The following is a 25,723-nucleotide window of genomic DNA, read 5'->3' as shown; positions in this document are numbered from 1 at the left end:
TTACAGAACGCCGAATACCAAAATAAAAATTGACGCCAAAATAAAAATGTATGTTAATAAACGATAATGAAATGAGAAAGTAAAAGTTTCTAAGTTTATAGTAAACAAGCGGCACTTGTTATTTATGTGAATATTTGTTAAATTAACTATTATATCTAAAGTGTATAATTTTGTTTTTTCCTAATTCAGAAAGAATATCGTATTTCTTCAAGTAATTTTTCTCTTTACTTAACTATTTCTATCGTTCGAAGATCGAGAGGGGAAAGTTATGCGAATAATTTAATTCCGAAGAACGTGGTTACAGTTAAGGTCATAATAAACGAGAGGTAGCTCTATAAACTATCGTTAACTATTACAACATTATTTATTCAAAAGAAATCTACATTCCAATAATTATACACAGTAATATTACATTAACATATCTGACAGTTAGCTTGCTGGATATTTGATGTTAATGAACTGGACACGTCTTCCCCAGTTAACGAGGCGTCTGGGTCAATTAACTTGTGAAGCCCAGGGGCACCTCCCATTAATGAGCCATGACCACAGTTCCCAAGAGGAATATCGGAGGAACGAAAGAGAAAGAAAATGGCAAAAGAAATGGATTTTGAAAGATCCAAGACATCAGCAATAGATAAATTTACAATGAGCTGAAATGTAAATAGTTGAAGAAAAGTGAAATGGCATGTTTGAAAAATTCTTAAATGTGAAAATACCTGCCACGTCAGGTTAAATTAACGAAACATCCGCGTAAAGTGCGTTTCAAATAACAAATGTAATGGATAATAAATGAATGAAATGCTAATACAAAAATGTAAATACAAATCGAATGCGCAGTAAAAAATAATCATGGGACTACAATTTATCAATAAACTAACCCTCGGAGAAAAAAACTGTGCACAACAGAGGAAGGGGAAGATTTTGCGAATATTTAAAAAAAATTTAGAACTTAGTGCGAAAAAGCTGGGGTAGGAGTACAAAAGGAAATGGAATATATCTAACGCGTATGCTCCTTTTCCCTAATTAAAAAAGAATAAGAGTAGCTCTTAAACTGCAAAAGCGTACGAGTAAATTATAATTGTTAACTCAGAATAAAAGCAAAACGTTACAAAAGCTTTGAAAATCTTCTAATTCATATAGCCATTACATTTCTTGAAAACCATCAAGAATGTTGCAGTTTTTTCGCTTTAAATAAATGATACTCATTACTTTTTGCTTCTAGGGAGTACTACTCCTTCGGTCAAGATAAGTCATAGCCTTCCAGATATAAAGGAAGAGGTGAATAAGGAATGGACAGATGTAAACAGGAAAGTGGCTCCACCTCGTCAGACAACACTCCCCACGGTTCCAACAAGGCACCAAACCTTTCAGAGACAACTGTCGCATAGGCTAGACCTATCCGATGTTCCATTTGAAGGTATGTGCTTTATGCTTGGAATTGGTTTTCAAATAACCCAGTATCTTTACCTATGACTATTGCTGAGAACTTCCAGAATTTCAAATTTCTTTCAAGAAACATGTAAGGTTCTGCTATGTCTAGAAGCTTGTCTCAATGTCCTACAGGGCCTACTAGACTTGGAAACGAGTTATCACTGTAGTCTGAAGCATATGAACAAGCTGTTAGAAGGTTAAAATAACCTTTTTATCTAACGCTTCTGTAGCACATACTTGTGCTACACACGAACATTTGCTATTTGCCATATTTAATATAACGCTAGGTAATGTAATTGAGTTAACTCTTTCCGGCACGCTACCTTTTTAAGTTGGAATTTTGATAAAAAAAAAAGGTAGGCAGTCTAATTAGGCCTAGAGGAGTATACAAGTAAAGAAGAGATGCATTTATTTACCGCCATCGCAATCAATAGAGTTGTATTCAAAATCGACGCCAACATAAGGTTGCTTTTTTGCCCAATTTTAAATATTGTTATAGATTAATGCAAATATTTGTTATAAATTTGTTTATATCTCAGAAATACTCTACAGTTCCGAGTAATAGGGTATGAGATCTAAATAATTTACGTTAATCTTCAAGTAGCACGGAGAATATAGCAGTATATTCATATATCACGCGTAAGCACGAAAGTATTTAATTTATAAATGACACATTCTAAGACATTGTCCACAAGACGTGAATTGTACGGTTACACACATTTTTATTGCAGTTCGCTTCCCATTATCTTCTGGAACAAAAGGAAAGGAGTTACAAAAAATTAAAAATTATATATTTTCATCAAAGTGCTGCATGAGCAGAAAACCGTCGGTTGGAAGTACACTTTTTATATGATAATGAATGTTATTAAACAAAACACTAGAGCATGCGTGAAGCTATGTTTCATACATTTTATGGCCTGTTCTCGTTTGAGATGCCTTTTGTAAGCTAGTAATTAACGTATTTCCTCTTGTATTTTTTCTCTTTTTGAACTAATATTATCGTCGGAAAATCGAGAGGGAAAAATCATGCGATCAATTTAATTTCCAAAAAACGCTGTTGTATTAAAGACATAACAAATGAAACGCAGTCATGGATAATCTACTGGTAAGTATCACAATATTATTTCTTCAAAGGACACCTGTATTCCGATAAGAATACATAATAATATTAGCATTATAATATCTGATGGGCATTGAGCTGATATCTAACAGATATCTGATGGTAATTGAGGACGCAACGTGTTGGGCTCAATTACCTTGTAAAGCCCTGGGGCATCTCACATCACTGTGGCATCTGAATTACACTTGACCGCAGTTTCCAAGAGGAACATCAGAGGAAGGAAGGAGAAGGGGAACGAACAGAAGACCCGGATTTCCAAAGTTCGAATACATCAGCGGTAGATAAAGCTGGTATGAGCTGGAACGTGAATAATAGAAGTAAGGTTAAAATACCCGGTTGGAAAGTTTCTCAAGTTTAAGAATACTTGATTGTCCTAGTTTAATCATTATCCCTTGATTGTCCTAATCAAGTTTAAGAATACTTGATTCATGAAGAATATGACAGAAATCGTTTGAAATAATAAATGCAAGGAAAAATAAAAGGATGAAATGCTGTTACAAAAGTTAAGATAGCAGCGGAATAGACAAAGAAAATAATCGAAACAATATAATTTACCAATAAAATAGCCCTCATAGAGGAAATGTATAAACACAGCACTCATTAATTTTGAAATACAAAAACAGTTCAAGTAGAACGGGAGGTACAGAACCCGTTCCCACAGAAAAAAGTGGGAAAAGGGGACAGTTCTGTATCTCCTGTTCTACTGGGTCGATTAACGAAATTCAAATTGCGTTTTTCAGGTCTCGAAAGCGCGAAGTAGGATATATATTAGATTTAGATATAGCCTTACAATTTGCCTAAAGTCTTGAAGGAAGAGTAGCTATTGATAAAATTCCGAAAATTTCAATGTCCAAAAATAAACCTTAGATGTGAGAAATAGCGAAGTATAATAAAAAAGATGTTTTACATCTCAAATAAAAACGGATCCTAAAAACTAAAGTTCTAAAGAACAGAAACATTTGAATAATTAAATATGTTTACCATGAACTGAGAATACGAAATGCACTAAAAAAGCTATTTTTTTTTTCCTAGATATACTTAGAAATTACTCCGAATGAAATGTTTTCTCTGGTTAATGAATTTCTTCTAATATTATACTCAATTAATTATTCAAACTGCGCGGACTATTTTTGCAACAATAACTCTGCATTTTTTGTTCTGTGAAGCATCGGCAGTCATGCATTTATTAATAATCAAATTTTTTAACCTGGAAATAACGTATTTCAAAATTAATGAGTGTTGTGTGTCACACTAAGCTCTACATAATTCCTCATTAAGGACGGAATGAAATGAATTTCTAATTTATTGCTGTGAGGGAAATTAATTAATTCCCAGAATGTGTTTAAAGTGTTCCTTGCTCTGGGAATTGGTTATTGCTAAATGATTCACTTTGTGATTTTACGTAATGCGTATTTCTGATTCATTCTGTTCTGGTTATTTAAATAGAAGACTACAAAATTATTTGATAAGGCAACAGAGAATTCGGAACTGTTTTTGACCATCTTAAATTAAATTTTTTAAGAGTTTGGGTTTAGATTATTCAAACTACGCAAACTATGGCTATCTGCCTAAGCGGAGGGATGCCTTCCTGGAAGACTTTCTAAGGAAATCTGGCTAGCATACCCAATACACATGGGGAAATAATACATGGGGAAAGCCATACAAACTCCTGGCACGTTCGTTTCTATTCGAAATGAGATCGAAACTACCAGTGTTCAGCGATTTTACCGCTCGGCCGTTGATGAACCCTCTGTTTAAAATTAAAGATAATTTGTTGCTGTAGTTTTTGTTGTTGTTGTTACTGGTGGTTCTTCTAATTCCATCTCCTCTTGTTTCACAAAATATACACCACAAGGCTTACACAAGTACGTTACAGCACTAATAAAATAAATATAGTACAAGAGCACTGCAAACGAGTCCCTCCTTCCAAAAGTAAAAACATAAAAAATAATTAAACAAAATAAAAAAATTTAAAAAAGAAAGAAAATCTTTTAGGATTCAGATTTTAACGTTCTATAACATATTAAGGTTTTTTATGCTGTCGCAAGGCACTTCAGGTTACCAGGTTTAAGAATAATATGTTTTTTGACTCACTCCTGCTAGCACATTGTTTTGTCATTTTAGCTTTATTATTAAACATCGCTTTCTTTGCACCTACGCTAGAGTGTTAGGGGTTGCTATACATATATATATATATATTGAAAATTAGTCGCTCGCTCAGCCAGCTGCCTAAGATAGTTATTATAAGAAAAAAGTATATAATGATTTTAATGAATCAAGCTAGTGTAATTTCGTAAAAATGGTTAATATTTCTGATTAGATATCTCATGATTTTAATGCATTTTTATTTGAATCAATCATAATAAAAGGTTAAAGAAGTATTCTTAAGAACGATGTTTATTGCTTTTAAATCACTTAGTTTGTTACTCGGTAACCATCCAGATTGAATCTGAAAGTTAAATATCTTTACTAAATGGCAGCACGCTGGAGCGAGGAAAATAAAAATATTTTTTATTTCCAGCAGTGACAATACATTGCTTCCAAACAGCCAAGTTCTTTGATTAAAATTGAAAGATAAATATCTTACATTTTGCTGAATAGCAACAGTTTAGCACACCGGTGTTTAAAATGTTATATTAAGTGTCAATTCGAAATCAAGGACAATTTTTATAATATTTGTAAAAAACATTTCAAAAACTTATATTTTTAAAGAAAAATGAAAGTACAAACTTTTCAAAAATTGGATTGTATATTATATTTAGTTTAGATACTGTATAATATTTCGTTGTAGTATTTCCAAATTGCCTTTTTATGTGTACTTTTTGAACGTTTAAGATATGAAAAAGTTCAGAATTAAAATGATGGGACATAGTAAAATCTAAAGTTTTGAAGTCCTTGAAGAAATTCATTTTCTTTCACAATGAAGAAGCCATATTGTATATAATGTACAAAATGTACCTTTATTTTGCTAAAACTCTAATGATTTCTTCCTTTTTACTAATGCTGTAATGCTAATGCTAATACCCTATGCTATAATGATAATGCTCTAATGCTAATAAAGGGAAGAATATGTAAGATTCAACTGCCACATTTATCTTTGTAAAAAGAAGGAGAGGAAAAGAAAAAAAATGAATTTCTTTTAATTATTTCAACTAATTTTATAATATAATAATAAGTTTATAATATCATAATAATAAGTTTTTAATATCATATATTGTAATCGAATTGCCGAAGTCCCGCCTGTTTGTATAAGAATGCATAGCTTATGGTGATTAACAGTATGGAGAATATGATCAAAATATAGTAAAATAAATTTGGTGAGTTGAAATAAAGTGACCAAATAAGATGCCAGATGAAGTTAAAATAAATTATACAAATTTAAAAGTAACAGATAAATGTTGCCAAGTAAGGGATTAAATCGCCAAACAACTATGTTTATATTACAATCAACCGTTTAAAATTAGGCAGAAAATAGAGACCTATTTTTAGCTTAGATTTTGAATAACTCTATTGATTTTGAGGGTGGTCAGGCACAGGTCACTCTTTTTCAGGTGAAAAAACAATTTACAGAATTTTTTTTTTCCTGCTGGAAAGAAAATTCCCTGAAAGCATTTACGCCAAACTAAGGTTGTTTTTTTCGCCTAATTTGAAATTTTATATTGTCATGTTCTGTTCCAATCACAGATGCCCTTCGAGTGTTAAGATTAAGGGTAATAGTGTGTTGAAATAATTGCCAGAAATATTCTAAAAGCAATCATAAGTGATCTTTTATATTTTCCTCATTTAAATTACATAGTTTTATTTATATTTATATTAAATTAGTTAAATTCTGTTGCTAATTTGAAGGACATTTTTTTCACCATTTAATATTATCAAAATAACCGTGAAAAAACGTAATAACATTAAGCGGCGCCTTACTGTATTCTAATTTATTGAGATGAACAAAAATTTAAATATCTGTTTTCCGCAATATGCTTGTGTTAATTCAACTGCGTTATTTTGAAATATTATTGTAGTTGAACTTTCTTTCGTGCTCGAAAAGGCACATGATATCTAGGTTGAATCTAATTTCTCTTAAGCCTTTAAGTTAATACTAGTAGAAAAGAAAGAATCTTTTAGTTCGGAATCTTCTACAGGCGGAGAGGCGGAGTTTCATTAGAAAGAGTTCCGTTAGTAGCCGGAAGTGCCCTCACCGGACCGGATATTGGAGTCGCTTTCCCTAATCTCCAATTGTGAAGTAACTCTTCCATTCTTTTACTATCACAAAGCAGTAGCCGAAAATGTGCGCTACATTTCCCTGTAAACAGAGCAGTTTAATGCGATTTTGTATAATCTTATTAAACTTTCCTCGTATACAAGTTAAACTTACTTCTTCCCCAAATGTCCCTCTATCTCTTCATTTTCCCCGTAATTTTTGAATAGGAAGTTAATGTTTTATAAAAGATTTTCATCAAGATTCAAACTTTGGAAATGGATCAATTTTTCGGAATGAATGTGAAAACCTACAATTTTATTATATCAAAATGAATTTTTTCACTTTATTTTTGATGCAGTAAACTTGTCGATGCCTTTCACCTATCGATATTTTAGTCAACAAAAATATCTCAAAATTTACTTAAAGCAATAAAGCGATTACAGGATCATTTGAAGCGACTAATTATCTTAACCAGCCACCCTTCCAAAAGGGTTTCAGAAAAGCTGAAATATTTCAGTTTAAATATTAAGTCCTCTACGAAATTCTTGAAAATTAAAATGCTGATGAATCTCCTGGAAAAGGAGGAGTTGTGCTACAGTTAATTAAAATATTTATCATTACTGTTAATTGTCCTTAAAATTACTTATCTGCATTTTCTGGACTTGTCTTGTGGCAATAATACAGTAGGCGTCGCTTAGAGTGATTACATTGGTCCACGGCTATTTTGATAACATTAATTAAATGATAACATCAAATGATAAGGAAAACATTCCCTATGAAATAGCAATGGAATTTAATTAATTTAATATTAATGTAACTAGAAAAATAAAAATAGGTAAAAGGCAAAAATTTGTTTATTAAGTTTGGCTTGTTTTGGGAGCATAAATTAGTTCCTAACTATGAACAGACGTAAAGCAAATTATCGCTGTGTCGAAAGTAACTACAGAGCCATAAAAGGGTTTAAACAACCTTTTCATTAAAATAAAACTTTGACCATTAAACGCATTTCTTTTGCTAACAAAATCAACCACCAATTGTGGCGATCTAACTAAAGTAACTTTCAAATTTAAAATGTAGACTACACAATTAAATTTAGATCTCAGCTAGCTCAAAAAATCTAACCAGCGTATAATATTTAAATGTCGGCAACAATAACGCAAAACCGAATAATTACTAACTTCTCGGAGATGGCAGTGCGAGACCACGAAAAGCAGAAACATGCTGTGCTTTACAATCCAAAAACTTCAATTTAAACACTCTATAGGGATTTATATTTATTTTAACTAATAATTTAAAGTTTTATTTGAAACTTTCCTATAAGCCTTCATTTCCTTAATTGTCAATGCCAGAACAGTTAAATGTTGTAGTGCCCGTGAACGAATGCAAATTTTCTATTTTGAAGGAAGTAGTTAAAAGCCGAGTTTCGGTAGGAGAAAGAGAGAGTTAGGATCTAGTTTGCTGTCTCTGCCGTAGGTACGTTTGCTTATTACTGGTTCAAGTGGCTTAATTGCATTGCCTTGCTGCCATTAGTTTAGAAGGGGGATGAAGTTACGGAATCTCGCTGAAGTTACAGAATCTTACATTTTATCACTTGTTAATATTTCAACTTTTAATTTCAATTATCTGACTTCAGTTACCGCTCAAGTAGAGGCGAAGTTTGTTAGTGTTGAGTTAACACATTGTAAATTTTAAAGATTTAATAAAGGGTACGTGAACCCATCTTCGCACTATCCCATCTTCCCATAGTTTCCTGCTACTCCAGTATACAGACAGAAGTTCATTCACTGTACTCTACAACTCTATAACCTCCTTTACATTCTGGTGAGAAAACGGAGAATGAGTAAGAAAGGAGTTAATAGGAGGATTTAAAATAAAGACTGAAAGTGTAAATATCTGGTTAATTTAAATAATAAATCTTACAAGGTGTTCATGTATTTAATATAAACGCTCATTTATGAACTGCTCGAACTGGAAATTGTTTGACCAACGCTGTACTCCTAATCTTAACACCTGGGGGCCATTGGTCGTTGAAAGAGAGCATGCCAATGTAAAATTTAAAATTACGCATAAAAAAACAACTAGCTTATTAGGAAGTAGTATCAGGTAGCAATTATAAATCGATGACAAAATTCGATCCACAACGAAACATCGCGAGTGAACTAAATAAAAATTAATGAAAGACAATATCGATAACAGATGATGTAACAGTTTGGGGGAACTGTTTTTATCCGCAACAGAAACCGTAATTACGTTATATGTAATCTAGAATATATAAACATTGCTACATCCGTTAATCATAGTTCTTAAAAAAAAGGCTCTTCCATAAAACGAAGAGCTCTAATCGACTCTAATCGAGCAATATTAACTTGAAATTAATAACATTGTTCACGTTCTTGTGTAAATATTGTTCTTTAGTGCCCTTTATAACATAGTTTCTACATTTCTAATGACGTTTTATTGTTTCAGTATTTACACTGTGTTCGTTTTGTCCCGAATATTGCTTTAATTTACGTAAATAAACTTGTTCACTTTATTAAGCTTCTTGAAAATGCAGATAAAATATTGGTAGTAATTTTCTGTTAATTATAATACAGATAATTCACCTTTCCTGCGTTCTTTTAACTTACTTCGAATTTTTGAGTCAACCACAGACTTCGTTCGCCATTTTCATGTCGGTAAATGGGTTCGGTGCATGTTATTTTGTAATCAGTGTTAGTTACTTACTACAGTAAATATATTTCGGATCCCATCATATTCCGTAATGTTTATCATTCCATAAAGTGGCCGCCTTTACGAGAAAGTGGTTAGTGACTCTGATTGCCCTACCGAAGGGTCTGTGTTCGAATTTCAGAGAAGGCAGGTACGGGTCCATGTAAAAATATGGGGAACAGCAGCAAGGTACCATGGGTCAACTGGTAATTAATGCTAATTCAGAAGTCAAACAGTTCAGAAGACTTCTGAATTAGTATTTATTCGGCATGTTATTGTGTCTTGGTAATTAATGCCTTCCCATACTATCAAACCCATAAAATAATCGTAAGCTTTATAAAAGTTTACAAAGAAATATTGAGGAAATGAGCAACTGAAGCTTTCCAAACGACCTAGAGTTTACCTATTTTGTACATCGTGCAATTCCACCGTACATCCCGCAACCAATATTTATTAAAAAAACAATGACTCAGGACATAAAGAGATTACAATTAGTTTCAGTACAATTTGAAATTTACAAATTAAAATAATAACCTGTGTTTTGGTGTTACAAAAATAACAGATAAACATGATAAATAATAGGAACACAATGCTATAATGAACTGTAAGGATAATACTAAAGAGGCATCCACGGTCTCAACTATGAGTAAGAATCTTAGAGCTCAGGGATTTGAGAGTGCAGAAATTGGAAAAATACAGAAAATAACTGACAAGAAACCAACGAAGTTTTTTTTAAAAAATGGTATGCTGGAGTAGGTTACATTAGTTTATGAAGTTCACTGGTGGAATCCTTTTGAACATAATCACAGGATGCAAAGGTTTACCTATAAAATGCAGTGCACAACATAATAATACAAGTAACTGCATATAGTAAGTAATTTTAAAATAACAATTATACTAAGAATATGAACAGAAATTTAGAAAAAAATGATCTATTAGATTTATGTTTTCCCTAATTATCATTTTAAATTAATTATATTTTATACTTTGCAAATATAAGCAGGTTTTCAAAAACAAAATCACAAACTCTAACATCGCAAAAGTTTAATTTTAGTTAATGTGATAGCTGTGCTTGATGTATTGATGCAATACTTTGAATATTTGGCGTAATATTACTTAAATTAATTTTAAATCCCCTCGTTCAAAAATATTCAAGCGGTTTCAAGTTTTTCATTCCATTTTGCGTTCTTCGTATTTTTGTTATTGTGTTTTCATCTTTTCTTGTATTTTACTTTTTTATATTACACTTACTGCATAGAAAATTCATATATTTTGAAAAGTATTATTGAATTTAAAATATATTAAATAATTTTAGTATATTTTTCTTTATGTTTGTTATATTTATTTTACAAGATATCGTTCTTGCTACCTGATACAGCTTTATATCAATAAACAATTAATCATCAACTTGATTAATATTTTTTAATCTTAATTACACCGATCAACTTCCATTCGACTCCTTGATCATCACTGCCACCCCCCTTTAAAATTGGAATAAACTCTCCAATTGTATTTCGAACACTTGTATTTAGTAGAAGAATCATCTTGTAGCAATTTTTATACCATTGTCTGTGATTGCTATTATATATTTCATTGAACGTTTTTATTTATTAAATCTGTGTTTTTTTACATAGTGTGCAACATTCCACAGCGCGAAAGCCATGCCATTGGGAAGATCCGACCAGAGCTGTACCAAGCGGAAATGATGAGACAGTGGTCAGCAGACAGCGGTGCAGACCTCTTGGGTGATGGCAATGAACAAGGGGCAGCATGTGGGAAACTGCAGTTCACATTGCGCTATGACCACGACGTAGAGGGCCTAATAGTCAGGGTAAGTTCTTCAGTGTATAATTTCATTAATAATTGCATGATACAATAGTTTTAGGCACTTGTGGGTAGACTAGCAAGAGTAGTTGATGCTACTGTATGCTAGGGGGTTTCAAAATAAAGCTTGGACGGCCCTTTTAAAGTGATCCATCTTTCAATAAACTAAAAACAAAACATTTATGACGAATGAAGTAATACGACATCAGTATTTTTGCTTCAATTTGTACATATGGCATTATTTTAAAACACTTTATTCTCTATATTTAAAAAAGGCCTCAGTTTTGTCGGTATATTAATTTTCGGTTCGTTTTAATGTTGTATTTTTGCAAAGGAAATAACTTTGAAGACTTCAAGCGTCTGCTGCTTTCAGAAGACAACAAAAGCTGAGGTAGAGCCATTAGATTATATCGATACAAGAACGTTTAAAATGTGCAATACACTCGCCGGGATTCGAACGACAGACTTCCAAAATACGTGTCGAGCATGCTTCCAGCTATACCACGAAGGCAAATGGAAACGCAACAGAAACTACCTTATAAAGTTTATGCAATTTGAGTCATATCGCGAAGTCACACGTGGGTGATGCAATAGCAGGGTTTTTTTCCTAGAACGAGTATTAAATACAGTAAGGTCCCACTTAACAAGGGGATACGTTCCAGAAAGTTCCAGCGCTAAACAAAACAGCGTAAAAAAGTTGTCTTAGCGCGTAAATAGTGGGGATAAATGAAGCAGAAGCGAAAATAAGAAATTTTGTCTTTTTTTTTTTTTTTTTTTTTTAAGCATTTATTGTTAAATACTCGTTTGTTATTAAGGATGGACTTATTTATTGCTAATATCAATTTTTATTTTAAAAACATTTATGAAAATCAAAAACAAAAATCTCGAACGAAAACGTTACGCTTGTGATGAAAAAGGTTCTTCCTTGACTTGACAACAATGTTCAAAGAAATTTCTTGCCTTTGAACTTCTATCAAAATTTAAATCATTTTGTATAAACTGATCGATAATTTTTGTTATGGTAATTAGACTTTTTTGTACAAAACGCTGAACGATCTTTTTGGCTTCCAATCTTCAGAAACGCCATTCTCATTCACTTGCTCTTCAAATAATCGTCTGTTGTAACTTGCATTAATTCTTCAGTATCCTGCTCATTCCGAATCCTGTTTCTTTAGCTAGCTTGAGAATTTCGTCTGCCTCAATAATGAATTCTCTTGCGTCAACATCTTTTCATCTCCGGCCATACATTCTTCCATATTCTTTTCAAATGTCTCTCGGTCATCTCATTCCAGGAACGATTGTCTGCAGTATCAAAGATAGTGTAGTTTTTCCAAAAGTCTCTAATGTATAGTTTATCTTCTCCATTGAGTTTAGCAATCAGTTGTCGGAAAATCAGTTGCCGCAGATAATTTGCCGTTTCAAAATTTAAAATTATGCCGTGATCTGTTGGTTGAATTAACCAAGTTGTGGTTGACGGCAAGGTGACCACCTCTATTGGAATACATTTGTCAAGTCAAACAAATGCTTTGGATGGCTTGGAACATTTCAGTCAAAAAATAAAACTTTCGATTTCAATTTGTTTTCAATTCGCAGTAGCATTTAATACATGGTTGAAAGTATTCCGGTAAACCAACTCTCAAAACTTTTTACATTGATTCAAGACTTTTCATTGGACTTTCAAATTACTGGTAAAGATTATAAAGGTTTTAAGTCATTCACTATTGGAAACTGACACAAAGCTTTTGGTACACGTTAAGGCGACTTATCGCTATGTCTGAAGTAAGGACAGGAACATGAGAAGAGTACAAAAGACTCTTTAAAGCCAAGGTTCCTCCCACTTCTATGGGTAAACTGATGTTACCGGACACATAGTTATATAAGATACGTTACTTTCTCGAACGTTGGAAAAGGAAAGGTATGATCTTGAAAGAGTATAACTTTGTCTGTCTACTGACCTTAGTTTTGAAATGAATTCTTATTGCAGATGAGAAATGGATATGCTGAGACAGTCATTAATTAGGTCAAAGTCATGGTTGATTAGTTCTTAGTTAAACCCGTGTAGAAAAAAATATTTATTTCAATAACCAGGTTTAATTAAATACAATACCAGGTAAAAATCTTGTGCAATTTTCTCTTGTGCAAAAAACTCTTGTGCATTGCTTTATGTGTGCGTGCCTGGACATCACCATGGCCGGATAATCTGCCCTCGGATAATCGAGAGTACTCTTTAACTGCTCTTCATATTTTTGATGCTAAAACATTTACAGGCATTTTATACAAACACAACAATAATTTTCAACTCTGACACATGTTCTCTCTTTTACAAAAAAAATCGAAGCACCATGAAGGAAGTGGTTGTTTTTTATGGAATTGAATATGTGTGTGGCTCATACACAGACAATAAAATGATTTAAAAAACCAAGGTCATAGTACCCGTCGACGGCTCACAATCACCCATCGAGTGTTCAAATTAGTAGTTAGCCGAACCGCCCCTGGCGGCAATGCATGCTTCAATTTGTCGAGGCAAGGAGTGGTAGGGGTTCCCAATGTCATCCTGCGACACATTCTGCCAGTCATTCATAATTTGTCGCTCCACATCTGCGATATTTTGTGGTGCCCGAATCTGGCGGCCGACCATGTCCCAGACATGTTCGAATGGTGAAAGGTCTGGTGACCTTGCTGGCCAAAGAAGAATATCAACCGTACGGAGACAGTCCAGAGATATGCAAGCGGTATGTGGCCTGGCATTATCTTGTTTATCTTGTTGGAAAATGGCCCCAGGATGTCGTGCCATGAAGGATAATGCAACTGGCTGTAGGATGGTATCAACATATCGCTGAGCTGTTAAAGATGTACGGAGAATGACTTAAGATGACCTGCTGTCATAAGAATTAGCGCCCCACACCATCACACCAGGGGTTATTTGGCTGTATGCCTTTTTAAAACAAAGTCAACTTGGGACCGCTGGCCCCGTCCTCTCCAGACACGAATACAGTGGTCATCTGCTTCAAGAGTGAAGCGAGATTAACCGCTGAACACTATACGATTCCATTTTGATGGTAGCTATGATGATCGGCTGCGACACCACTCCAGACGACTCCGCCGATATTGTGGAGTCAAAGGCAAACGTCTTAAAGGCCCCTGTGAGCGTACCCCGCCTCAGACAAACATCGTGAGACGGTGTACAGTACCACGTGAGGTATAGACGTGGCAGTAGTGCGTTGAAGAGTTAACAATGATACCGTTGGGGCGGTTCGGGCTTGACGAACAGTCACGCTATCTTGCCTCGCATTTGTGATCCTTGGCTTTCCAGAGCCCTCCTTGTAGCGCATTTGTGATCCTAAATTTCCTTGTAGCGACCATTGCTGTCAACAGCTTTGTACAGCAGTGTCTTTACGCTGCAGGTGGCGGCCTATTGCTCGGTATGACCACCCAGCTTCACGCAACCCTGCAATGCGACCACGTTCGAAGTCGTTTAGTTGTCTGTAAGGGTCTTCGATATCGTCGTAATGGCATCTTTAGTTGCTTCTTTACGGAATTACAATAGCAGCAACAAAAAAAAAAAAAAGAAGATAAGTTTTCCTCCTCTGTTACTAGTTTTATACTTTGCGCGCTAGAAATGCGTGGTATGATCGCAATTCCTGTTCATTTACCTTGAAACTTTGATCATTTCGATCAAGATGTTTTTGCATACCAAATTTCATCACGATCGCAAAAGTCCTTCTTATTGCTTCGATTTTTTTGCAAAAGAGTGTATAAACATAATTTGCTAACCTATCAATAATAATAACTATGTTCTGTATTTTTAGGTTCTCCAGGCTCATGACTTGCCGGCTAAAGATTTTTCTGGCACTTCAGACCCATACATCAAGATCTATTTGCTTCCAGATAGAAAGAAAAAGTTCCAGACTCGTGTGAGTGCGTGAATCTTTTAATTTTAATGTGTGGTATCTTTTAACTGTTGGTGATGGCGAGTAATGCTTACGTTCATTATCCCAGTATTATAGTATTTACATAAATTTGTTCCAAAATGTAGGAAATTCCTCGCTTAAGGTATTCCTCGTTTAAAAGTGTGAACTGCTTGATTAAAATTCGCTGTCTCTTGCAAAATGTTCGATTTAATGTAAGGACTGATAAAGCAGTAACCTTGATTTCGCCTTGAACTCTAACTCTCGTCTTCAATTCTTTGTAACTAACTGAGCTACCGAAACCGAGAAGTAACTCGGTATTATTTTTATGTGCATCGTACTGATTACTCAGATCACCATAGAGAAAGGAATGTGGTCAAAACCGATCCGCGTGCCCATTCTCACTATCTAGTGAAAACGGAGAGCATTTGGATGGCAATGAGATTATTAGACTTAAGCCACTGCTCTCGCCTTGCAATAAAGATATCGGTAAAATTGCTCGCGTCAAAAATAGCTGTTTTTAACTCGATTGGTTTAGTGATCAAGTTACGGTAGCGAAGTTCGACTCAGCACAGCAGCATTCGCCGACGAACAGCAACCTTCACAGGCGGCTTTTATTGGCAAGCATCGCCATTATATCTATCTGAGTCACAGTCGGCTATTATGCACAACAACAATTATAAATGGCGGCTCACTATCGGCAAGGCCTAAAAGCAACTAGCGGCGACTACACCAGTGGTCGCTGCCGCAAGTTTCTTTATAACTCAAGAGGTTCTTTATAAGGAAAATTACAAGACACTGTTTCCGAACGTTTTACGTATAACAAAGAAAAGGAACTAATAGCAGTAACGATTAATAAAGAACTGATTTCTTAACCCTATGAGCAGACAGTAGCTCATTTTTTATATGTTTAGTGTTGTGTTAAATATTATGTATATGTAATATTAAGTATGTGTTAGATTTAGTGAATTTCATTACAAACTTATATGCAAAGTATTCTTTTCTAAGCAATTATTTGGGGTTTTAGAAATGGGTTAACTCATTTTACATTGATTCCTATGAGGGAAATTGTTTCGATTTACAAATGTTTCGGATGAGGAACAAGTTTCGTTTGTGAAGCAAGGTTTCACTGTATGCTTTATCATGTACATTCTTACCGCACGTATTAAGTAGCAAGGATACAGATTATTTCTCATTTCTGTGTCCATAATGTAGACCAGGGATGGGCAAACTACGGCCCGCGGGCCACCTCTGGTTCGCCGGAAGGTTCTATCTGGCCCGCACAGAATTTTAATTTGCCGGTCCGAGTCGAATTAAAAGAAATACATATATATTATATATCCATCTCCTTTTCTACTTTATTTAAATATTATTTTTTTCAAAGGACTGATGATCTTTTTAGGACTGATACTGTAAGGTTAATGTTACTGTGTATTCTTTTTGTAATGTAGGTTTCTTTTAAAGAAATAATATTGGGATAGTTACCTGTAGAACCACTTCTCCTTTGATATATTCTTACTATAACCATATCCATCGAAAATTAAATTATTTGCATAATTTTCCCCTCTCGAGTTTTGGACTATGAAATTAGTTGAGAGGAAATAAGGGTACATGTGCCCCAAAAAATATTACTTAACCTAAGACCTGTTAAAATATTAGATATTAGAACATATAGGTCAATCCATCATACAAAACTACAAATATTTAAGTTGTAATCTGTTTCGGATAATTTTTAGAAAAGTGGTTTCTGACCATTTCGCTCGCGCAATGTTCGTATGCCACTACTCTTAAAAAGCTAGAGCAAACATATTTAACGATAGTCTTGGCCCTCGTAATCGATTCTAAGCTACCCAACTCTCTTACTGCGTGAAACACTAGCATGCAACAGCCTTGCTTTTTTCGTGCCACCAACAGTCTGCACGCGTCAGGTATAAAAACTTCATCCGTTGACGTAATTTGAGGCTACTTGTGAAGACTTCTGAATAAAGAATTTATATTTATGGCACGTAGTAGCAAACACGGCACCCAGGTTTTTTAGACATAACAATTTAAGGACTATTTCTGTAACGCAACAATTGCTATAAATGTGTTAAGTAGGCCTATAAATACATAACTGACAAAGATACATGGATTTTCTTTGCGAAAAAAGGAAGTAGTTTGTTTTTTATTCTTTACTTCACAAAATAAGCTTAATCGTTGTGTTTTCAAACCATTAATGTGGCAGGTTTCATGAATAAAATCTTATATTTATTCTTAACTTTTAACGCCAATGGAGAAACTTTACATGTAGCTTCTGAGATCAGGTCATATGTGAAAATACAGGAATATGTGAAAATGAAATAAACAGATTACATACTTATAAATCGAAAACTGTTTGCTTAAGGCTGTTTTAGTACCTTTTTACAGAAAGTAGTTTTAAATTTATATATCCCTTCTTTTGTATGTTTGCTTTTTGTGACCTGAGTATCACGTGAGCGCCCTTCTAATTAATTCAGTAATATGACTGCTAGTTAGAGAGTACAGTATATACCTCTGAATGTGATCACGTCGGTCCACGGCTATTTCGATAACTTTAAAACGATGAAAAAAATATCTTTGAAAAGACCATAGGAATTTAACTAATTTAATATACATATATCTAGAAACATAAAAAGCATTTTAACTAGGAAAATGCAAATTTTTAATTCAAAAGTTTATTTATAAAATATTCATAACGTTTCTGAAACTTATTTAACCGATGCTGACTCCTATTTTTAATACTCAGATATCATATCTCATATAAAAGAGAAGTTACCAATGTAAAATGTAAAATTAGGCAAAAAACGCAACCTTAATTTGTCGTAGATGTTCTCAGAGAATTTTTATTTCAGAGGGAAAAAAATTCTGTAGATTTTTTTTATCCTGAGAAGAGAGACCTGTGTTTGATCGCTCTTTCAAAATTGATAGAGCTATTAAAAGCTTTACTCCAAACTACGTTGCTTTTGCCTAATTCAAAATAATTGACAAAATCGAAAGTAAAGTGTTTGGTGACCTAATCCAATACTTAGATATTTAAATGTCGCTTGCCAATTTTTAGTATAAATTTTAAACTTATTTGGCGACTTTACTTTAGTTTAAGAAATTTATTCTATATTTTTATCATATTAACCGAATTGTTGATCACAATAAACGATGTGTTTTCTATATTTTCGTGTATGGGAATGCAGTAACAATAACAACTTCGGCAATGCAGTAACAATATCCGAATGACAACATTAACCGTGATTACATTAACCGGCATTTACTGCAGAAAAAGATTTAAAAGATTTTTATACGCTGTAATAGGCAAAAATACATTTTGATATCGTATAGCATCATTTTATAGCGCAAATTGGAGAAAAGCCTGCTTCAGAGTTAGACTGCTCGTTCAATAGAGCAGAACCTGGCTCTGGTATGTTGGTCACCCAAAAGTCCGAATTTAACAACATAGGACTATTACTTATGGGGATGCATTAAGCACTGAGCTTTCAGTTCCTTCTCTTCATTCTTTAAGTCTGGACGATCTTAAATAGACATATTCTATTCCAATTATAATATTTTTTGTTATACCTATCTTCCTTTTCGTCAATCACAAAAGTTTGTGTATTTTACAGAAATTTAACCTATGCGTAATTTTTTCTCTTGTCGATAACACATAAATAATTTCTTATATGAGTACAAAATTTACCATATGTGAAAAGAAGTAATTCCTAAATGTGCTAACATAAGAAAAATTTTGAAATAAATTTCCTTTTAAAATGTATATTTTTCGACTTATTTCAAACTTTAATAAAATAATTATAATAAAAATTCTATTAATTTTTAGCCATAAATTTTGACACAAATGTTAATATCGCGTATCTTGAAAATTTCATAGATATCTAGAAAAATGTGTATGTAGTGTACATGTAGGTTAACTTCTGTCTGTATACTGGAGTAGCAGGGAACTACACAGAGAAGGGTTCACGTACCCTTTATTACCTCTTTAAAATTTACGATGCGTCAAATCGAAGCTAACAAACTTCGCCTCTACTTTGAAATGTTTAACAAGTGATAAACTAGCCTACAGGGCTCGGCGAGATCTCGAACTTCAACCTTCTTCTAAGCTAGTAGCTGCTAAGCAATGTAATTAAGCCACTTGAACCAGCAATGAGCAAACGTACCTACGGCAGAGAGCCTAACTCTCTCTTTCTCCTACCGAAACTCGGCTTTTAACTACTTCCTTCAAAATAGAAAATTGGCATTCCTTCACGCCCGCTACAAAATTTAACTATTCTGGCACTGACAATTGGGGGAATGAAGGCTTATAAGAAAGTTTCAAATAAAACTTAAAAATATTAGTTAAAATAAATATAAATCCCTACAGATAGAACAATCTGAATGCCTAATAACGGCATGAATATTTAAAGAAAAAATGCAAAATTATGCTTTAATTATTTCAATAATATTTTTAATCTGTTTAAAAAAATTAAGAAGATTTAAAAATAAGTGCAGAATCATTACGGTACGAAAGTTTTCTTAAGCTATAGATGTATTTACATTTATAGCTCTGTATATAAGAGCGAATTGCAATATATATGCATTTAATTTTATATTATTCTATGCATACAAGGACCAAGTGATACATACGAATAGTAGCGTTTATGCAAGTCTATGCAGGGACCAATTAATATATACAAATACCAGTGTATGTGCTACTCTATGCAGGGACCAACTATGGTACATATATGCTTACATTTGAAGTACTCTAGACAGAGACCAGTTTAACACGTACGTACACTTATGCTACTCTATACAGGAGCCAATAAAACACACATCAACCAGCGTTATAAGATATTTTCTTCTTCCTTGCCGCGTACCTTCGTAGTGTAAGTAGTGTAATTGAAAAACAAGTCTAGTCAATGGGAATGTCGGGAGTTCGAGTCCTAGTAAGATCATTGCTTATTTTGCAGGTTTCTTACTTAGATAAAAAAAAATCCTAATAGATTCGTACCAAGCAAGATTTATACCTAGATATATAGGTATCGAGATATAGATTGTACCAATACCAATGTAGATGGTACCAACAACAAAATGTAAATTGTACCAATACATTTTAACCAATATTTGTTATAGTATATTGTTATAGTATTTGTTATACCCTTTGTATAGGGACCAATTATTAATGGAGATGTTAAAGAATGCATTCTTTAGAGGCTTTCCAAAACCCATTTATACGGCTTATACGAAAATTAAACGAAAACTAACAGAAATCATTTGCTGAATTTAGAAGTTCTTCAAGTTGTACTCTGTGCCTAAACTATATTCGGACCTGGCTGGGTAAGTCATTTGTTTCGATAGCGCTGTTACTTCAGCTGCTCTGGAAGCTGTATAACACCGTCTGCGTAAAGTAAGTTATATATAGGGTGTCTCAACAAAAACACCGGATTTAAAATGTCCAATAAAATATTTTATTTTCAGAAAATAAAAGATACTATAAAAAATGGAAGAAGTAGAAAATGTAGAAAGAAATAGAAACTGGAAAAGTAGTAAAACAAGTAGAAAAATGTAGTAGTAGTATGGAAAGTTAGAAAATGTAAAAAGTAGTAAAAACAAGTAAAAAATGGAAAATAGTGTATTATAAGCATGGAAAATATGATAGTTCCCTTTTTCAAAATGAAAATCAATGTCTGACCTCTACCACTTCTTTTTGCTCTTCAGCCCCGCACTCTCTTGATAAAATTTTTAATCACTTTTTCACGTTCCTTCCTACCAATGTGTCTGACACATTCATCAGCTCAGATTTTCGGGGACTTTCAGTAACGCTGTGAAGCAATATAGCAGTGTTTTTAGCATACCGGCTAATTTAAGAGTGTGTTAATATCATATCTGCTGCCCAATCTTTATCCTCAGATTTCTTGACTCGTCTGCGAATTGTTGTTTCATTAGGTGCTCTTTCACATCCAAAGACTGAAAAAAGTTTTCATACTGTCTGTGCATTACACTTGTCATTCTTGAAATGAATTTTCATAATCAAAACTCACTGTTTCTTTGTTTAGCTCTCTATGCCAAGTAAGTTGTAACGAAACAGCGAAATGAACTGGCAGTGATAAAATCCTAGTGTTACCAGGTCAAATCAAATACGGCATTATTAAATCAACACATTTGTTTGTTGTACGTACGCACAAATTTTTTTCCAGTTCTTAAGAATTGAGCATTCCTTCGAACATGTTAAATTCGGCGTTTTTGGGGAGGTGCACGTTATGCTTCTAACCAGCAGAAAAAAAATAAGTTTGTACTGAAAAAAAAAAAAGAATCTTATACAGTTCTGGGTTTATTTATTTCAGAAAATATCTTGATGGTATTCATATTTCGTCTTGAGAATCACGATAAAAGTATTTACGATTAGCATCACCTCTTCTTTTTGTTTCCATCTCTTCATACTTCTCTTTCACCAGAAATCGCATCCATCATATTTCTGTGCACCAGGATCGACACCAGAGATGAGAGCTGCCCTCTCCTATTGTTGCCACCAAAATAGAAATATGGCTCATGGGTTCTTTACCACGCGATCACGTTTTCTGATTAATGGACTGCTTTATCTGAAAAGAATGCCAGATAATGACTCTGGCTCCAAACACTATACCAGCGACAACTCTCCAAAGTGATCGAATCATTATATCCAACGAAATATCTTAAGTTCCAGATATTTTGTCTACGCCGGTTTTACTATTGTTGTTCCGAGCTCAGAACAGTAATTCCTGTTTCAAAATATGGCAAAGGTGAAATTATTTGATGTTAATGTTGGCTAGAAGTGAAAAATCTTTCTTTTTATTTCGTAGTAGGAAATATAGTTATTTTTATATATATTTTCTCCGGATTGCTGCTTACAATGTTTTTATAGTAGCTCTTATCTGTTATGTAACTCAACTTTGGCCATATTTTGTACTTCGAACGAAAGACAAATCTAAGATTTCGAATAGAAGCCAAATAAAAGACAAATATATGTTTATCTTAAACGTTAGTTCTGTTCCTAGCATAAAGTGCATATAAAATTATGCTTACCAAACTGCGTACATTAGCCCTTTCCTTTTAAGTCCTTTCCTTTCCTCCTATTCACAGTAGACTTTTGAATGGTGGTCTGAGCGTAAGAGTTCCACGATTCGCTCCAGAAGACTCATTCAAAGAGCTGATTCACTTTACTGAGCAAATTTTATCCGATTTCGGAAAATGAAGTTGTAGGTCTTTTACAGTTCACGGATAGATCTTGTTGGAAGTATGTCATCAAGAGAGATAGGCTATATTTTCACGAACTGATTCATTTTACTAAGAGAGCAAACTCCTGATTTGCGAAAAAAAACGAGCTCTTGTTTGACGTATGCCGGGAAAAGATCAATTCCTATTTTAGAGGAGAAAATGATGTGCTTATTCTGCCATGTTAAAAGTTGAGTTTAATTTTTATTATTTCCTGATTTTTGAAAAATTTTTATTTTAGAATTTTATTATTGGTTTCAAATAGAAAGGATGTTTTAGGAAATCTCAAAACTATAGTTGAAAAAAAAATAAGGAGTTAGTAGTTGACAAGCTGATTGTCCCAATCCTATTTGTTCGCTCAATTTTTCCCGCTCTTCACTCCAACTACGATAAACTTACCTGATCCAACTTCTAGTTCGAGTCTTTCCTGTCTTAGCTTAATTCTCAGTAACCACTCCTGATTCACTTATCATTCCTATTCCTGATGTTTTTCATCAAGATTATTATTAGTGGGTGAAAAATCATAAAAAAAACTAGTGCAGCGTAATTAGTGAATGGTTTTGATGCAATCCCATAAAACAGCGGTTTCGGTCATCTCTACTGAATGCGTCTGATCTATAATAGCTGGAAATGTTAATTCTTTTCCTTTGATGATAATCACATTTTGATGTAACTCGTCCAAAGCCTCAAATTTAATCATTTTCGACATTTGTACTAAGGTACTTCTACGTACTTCTACTAAGATATAAAATTATGGTAAAATAGTTCTGGTTATATGCCTAATAGCAGTAATTTCTTAACGGTATTTGATTGCTTCCATTTACAATATCTCACAGACAGAATTACAGAACGCTTTTTTAGCCATCCTTTCCAATTACCTGAAATTTATTCCCAAGCTAGTTAACAATTTTTTGCTGCTTTATCGACTGATAAGTCTCCCATATTACAGATATTCCTTGAATTTTGCATCTTAGCATTAAGTATTAATTATGCCTTTTATTGTGTATTTTAAGTCGCTGGAAATAGAAAATAATCTTTGTTATTTTAGGTGCTTAACCTATGATTCAAACTCGAACCCAGTATACTTTTCAATCAGCGGATACACACTTTTCTTATTGAGCTATCCGAAAGTAATCACTTAGGGGTAATTTTTGCTGAAAGAAGGACTCGTTTATTGGAACTCTCAAGATTGGTTTGACTGTACACTTTGTGTTCTAATTTTTTTATATAAAGCTGGGTGTGTTCTCGCCAGGAGAAATGAGAAGAAGCTGCCCTTACTTCTCGATGTATTTTTTTTTTTTTTATTAGGATGTCGTTGCAATGTCACGGGCTCAGCTTGAACTGAAAATCTTTCTAGTCTCCAGACATTAACTGTTATGAAATCTACTATCCAGAACTTTGTATTACCTAAAGATATTTTGAGATATAAGACTCTAATAATTTTATCTTGGCTGTTTGGTTTGAGATACTTGGCTGACTTTGTTTTTCCTATCCAAATTAGCATTTATCTTTGTTCCTGACATTAAACTTTCTTTCATCTCATTATATCCAGTAAAATTTTCCAAGCTATCCTTCGATGCGAAACATTAATGATCAATGTAAATATATCTCATATCGCATTCACATTTACTATTATAAGGTACTTCTCCCGCTTTCATAGCATGCCTTCGTAGTGTAATGGTCAGCACACTCGGCGCTTTTAGAAGAGCTCCGAGTCCCGGCGAGGGCATTGCTCATTTTTCACATTAGGGGTCAGCACGTTCGACGCGTATTTGAGAGGTCTGTGGTTCGAGTCCCGATGAGGGCATTGCTCATTTTTCATCTCTCCTGCTTCGAAATAACCTAATGTCTCTACAACCTAATATCTCTACGGTAGCGTCCGAAGTAAAAAGGTGGTGAATGATGAATATTAACCACCAGGATTTAGCGAATGGTTTCCCTAAACCCCAGTCGATCTTTAAAAGGGGGGAGTATACAAGGTATTTCTCTCGCCTTCTTAGCAGGCCTTCATAGTGTAATGGCCAGCACACTCGGCGCGTATTCGAGAGGTCCGAGATTCGAGTCCCGGCGAGTGCATTGCTCTTTTTTCACTTATCCTGATTCAAAAATAACCTAATGACTCTACACTATAACCCAAATACTCAAAGGTGCAAATATCAAAATTAATTATAACTTTAAAACTGTTTAAGTATATAATTCTAATAAATAAACAAATATCAATATGCTTTATACTTTTTTTTTACTTAAAGACGTAATACAGGCTACAGTTGCAATGGTATTTCAGTATACGTCATTAATAGTTGGAGATTCTTAGACGTATACCAAACGAACTTCTTCAATTAGAATAAATGGAATAATAATTAATCCGTTCTTAGAAAAAATTCTATTATTGTTATAATAACATTGTTTAATACTAAAATACAAGTGCCAGTGGGTGAAATATATATATGTATACTGTACATAAATGAAGCACCCCATATGATACAGTATATAAATGTTTTTCTGCTATCCATATCAAAAATAATTTTTCAACACGTTCTAACAACATCTCTGATCTTTTTGGCAGTTGATTTTATCCCCTTCGCAATGTTAGCAGATTTATAGCATCTTTATTTCTATAATACTAGACATCATCGTACTCAGCATAAGGGTTCGCAAGTAGCCAAGTCCCGGATACGTAAGCCATCTTCATATTCTTCAACAATCTCTTTTTACACCTCATGGTGATCCAAACTAATGTCTTTGTTGCTTGACTCTTCTCATTAACTTTCCTAAATGTTATCGTTAATGAATTTGCAAAAAAACGTTTACGCAAAAAATTAAAACACTTGAAATTTCAGAGTACTGTTGAGGGTTGTTTGCTAAATATTATGAAAAGGCGTACTGACGTTTATGGCCAAGCGTCGGATAGACTCAAAGGAATAGCGCATGCAGTCCGAACTTGTCGAAGTGCAAAAGGCAGCAACTGTTTCAAAATTTTGTAAATGCGAGGAGCACCAATTACAAACTATTTTTCAAGGTACACGGCGGGTCCTTCATGGAGCCTTGAGGTCTAACTAATTAGTTGTAGTTGGACTATACACACGTTATCTATGATTAAACACTGTGTGTTCACTATCCTTCAATCTGACCTGAACTAAAGATATCAGTCGAAATTTCTTGCATCTGCTATTTGGTCGAACAACATCACTTAACCTTCATTTAAAATTAACTCGGAGACCACGTACATGAGTGTTATATTTTGAAATTCTGATAAGTGTTCCTGTAGCCTTGATTGCATAGTAA

General features: G+C 33.8%; 1 protein-coding gene across 2 annotated transcripts in view; it reads left to right on the top strand.

Moving 5' to 3' along the window:
- The window catches only part of LOC118202680 (synaptotagmin-10-like), a 242,136-nt gene that overhangs the window by 137,087 nt on the left and 79,326 nt on the right, over positions 1-25,723 (top strand). For both annotated transcript variants that reach the window (XM_085821743.1, XM_085821745.1), the window contains exons 3-5: positions 1,223-1,417; positions 11,090-11,286; positions 15,089-15,193. In XM_085821743.1, the coding sequence (XP_085677869.1) occupies positions 1,223-1,417; positions 11,090-11,286; positions 15,089-15,193 (497 nt within the window). The remainder of the gene's footprint in view (positions 1-1,222; positions 1,418-11,089; positions 11,287-15,088; positions 15,194-25,723) is intronic.

The sequence above is a fragment of the Stegodyphus dumicola genome, chromosome 8, assembly GCF_044657685.1.
Source record: "Stegodyphus dumicola isolate Sdum_Otavi_A_Nest chromosome 8, ASM4465768v1".
NCBI classification, from domain to species: domain Eukaryota; kingdom Metazoa; phylum Arthropoda; class Arachnida; order Araneae; family Eresidae; genus Stegodyphus; species Stegodyphus dumicola.
The sequence above is the reverse complement of the archived record's forward strand: the minus strand, read 5'-3'. Positions and strand labels throughout refer to the sequence as shown.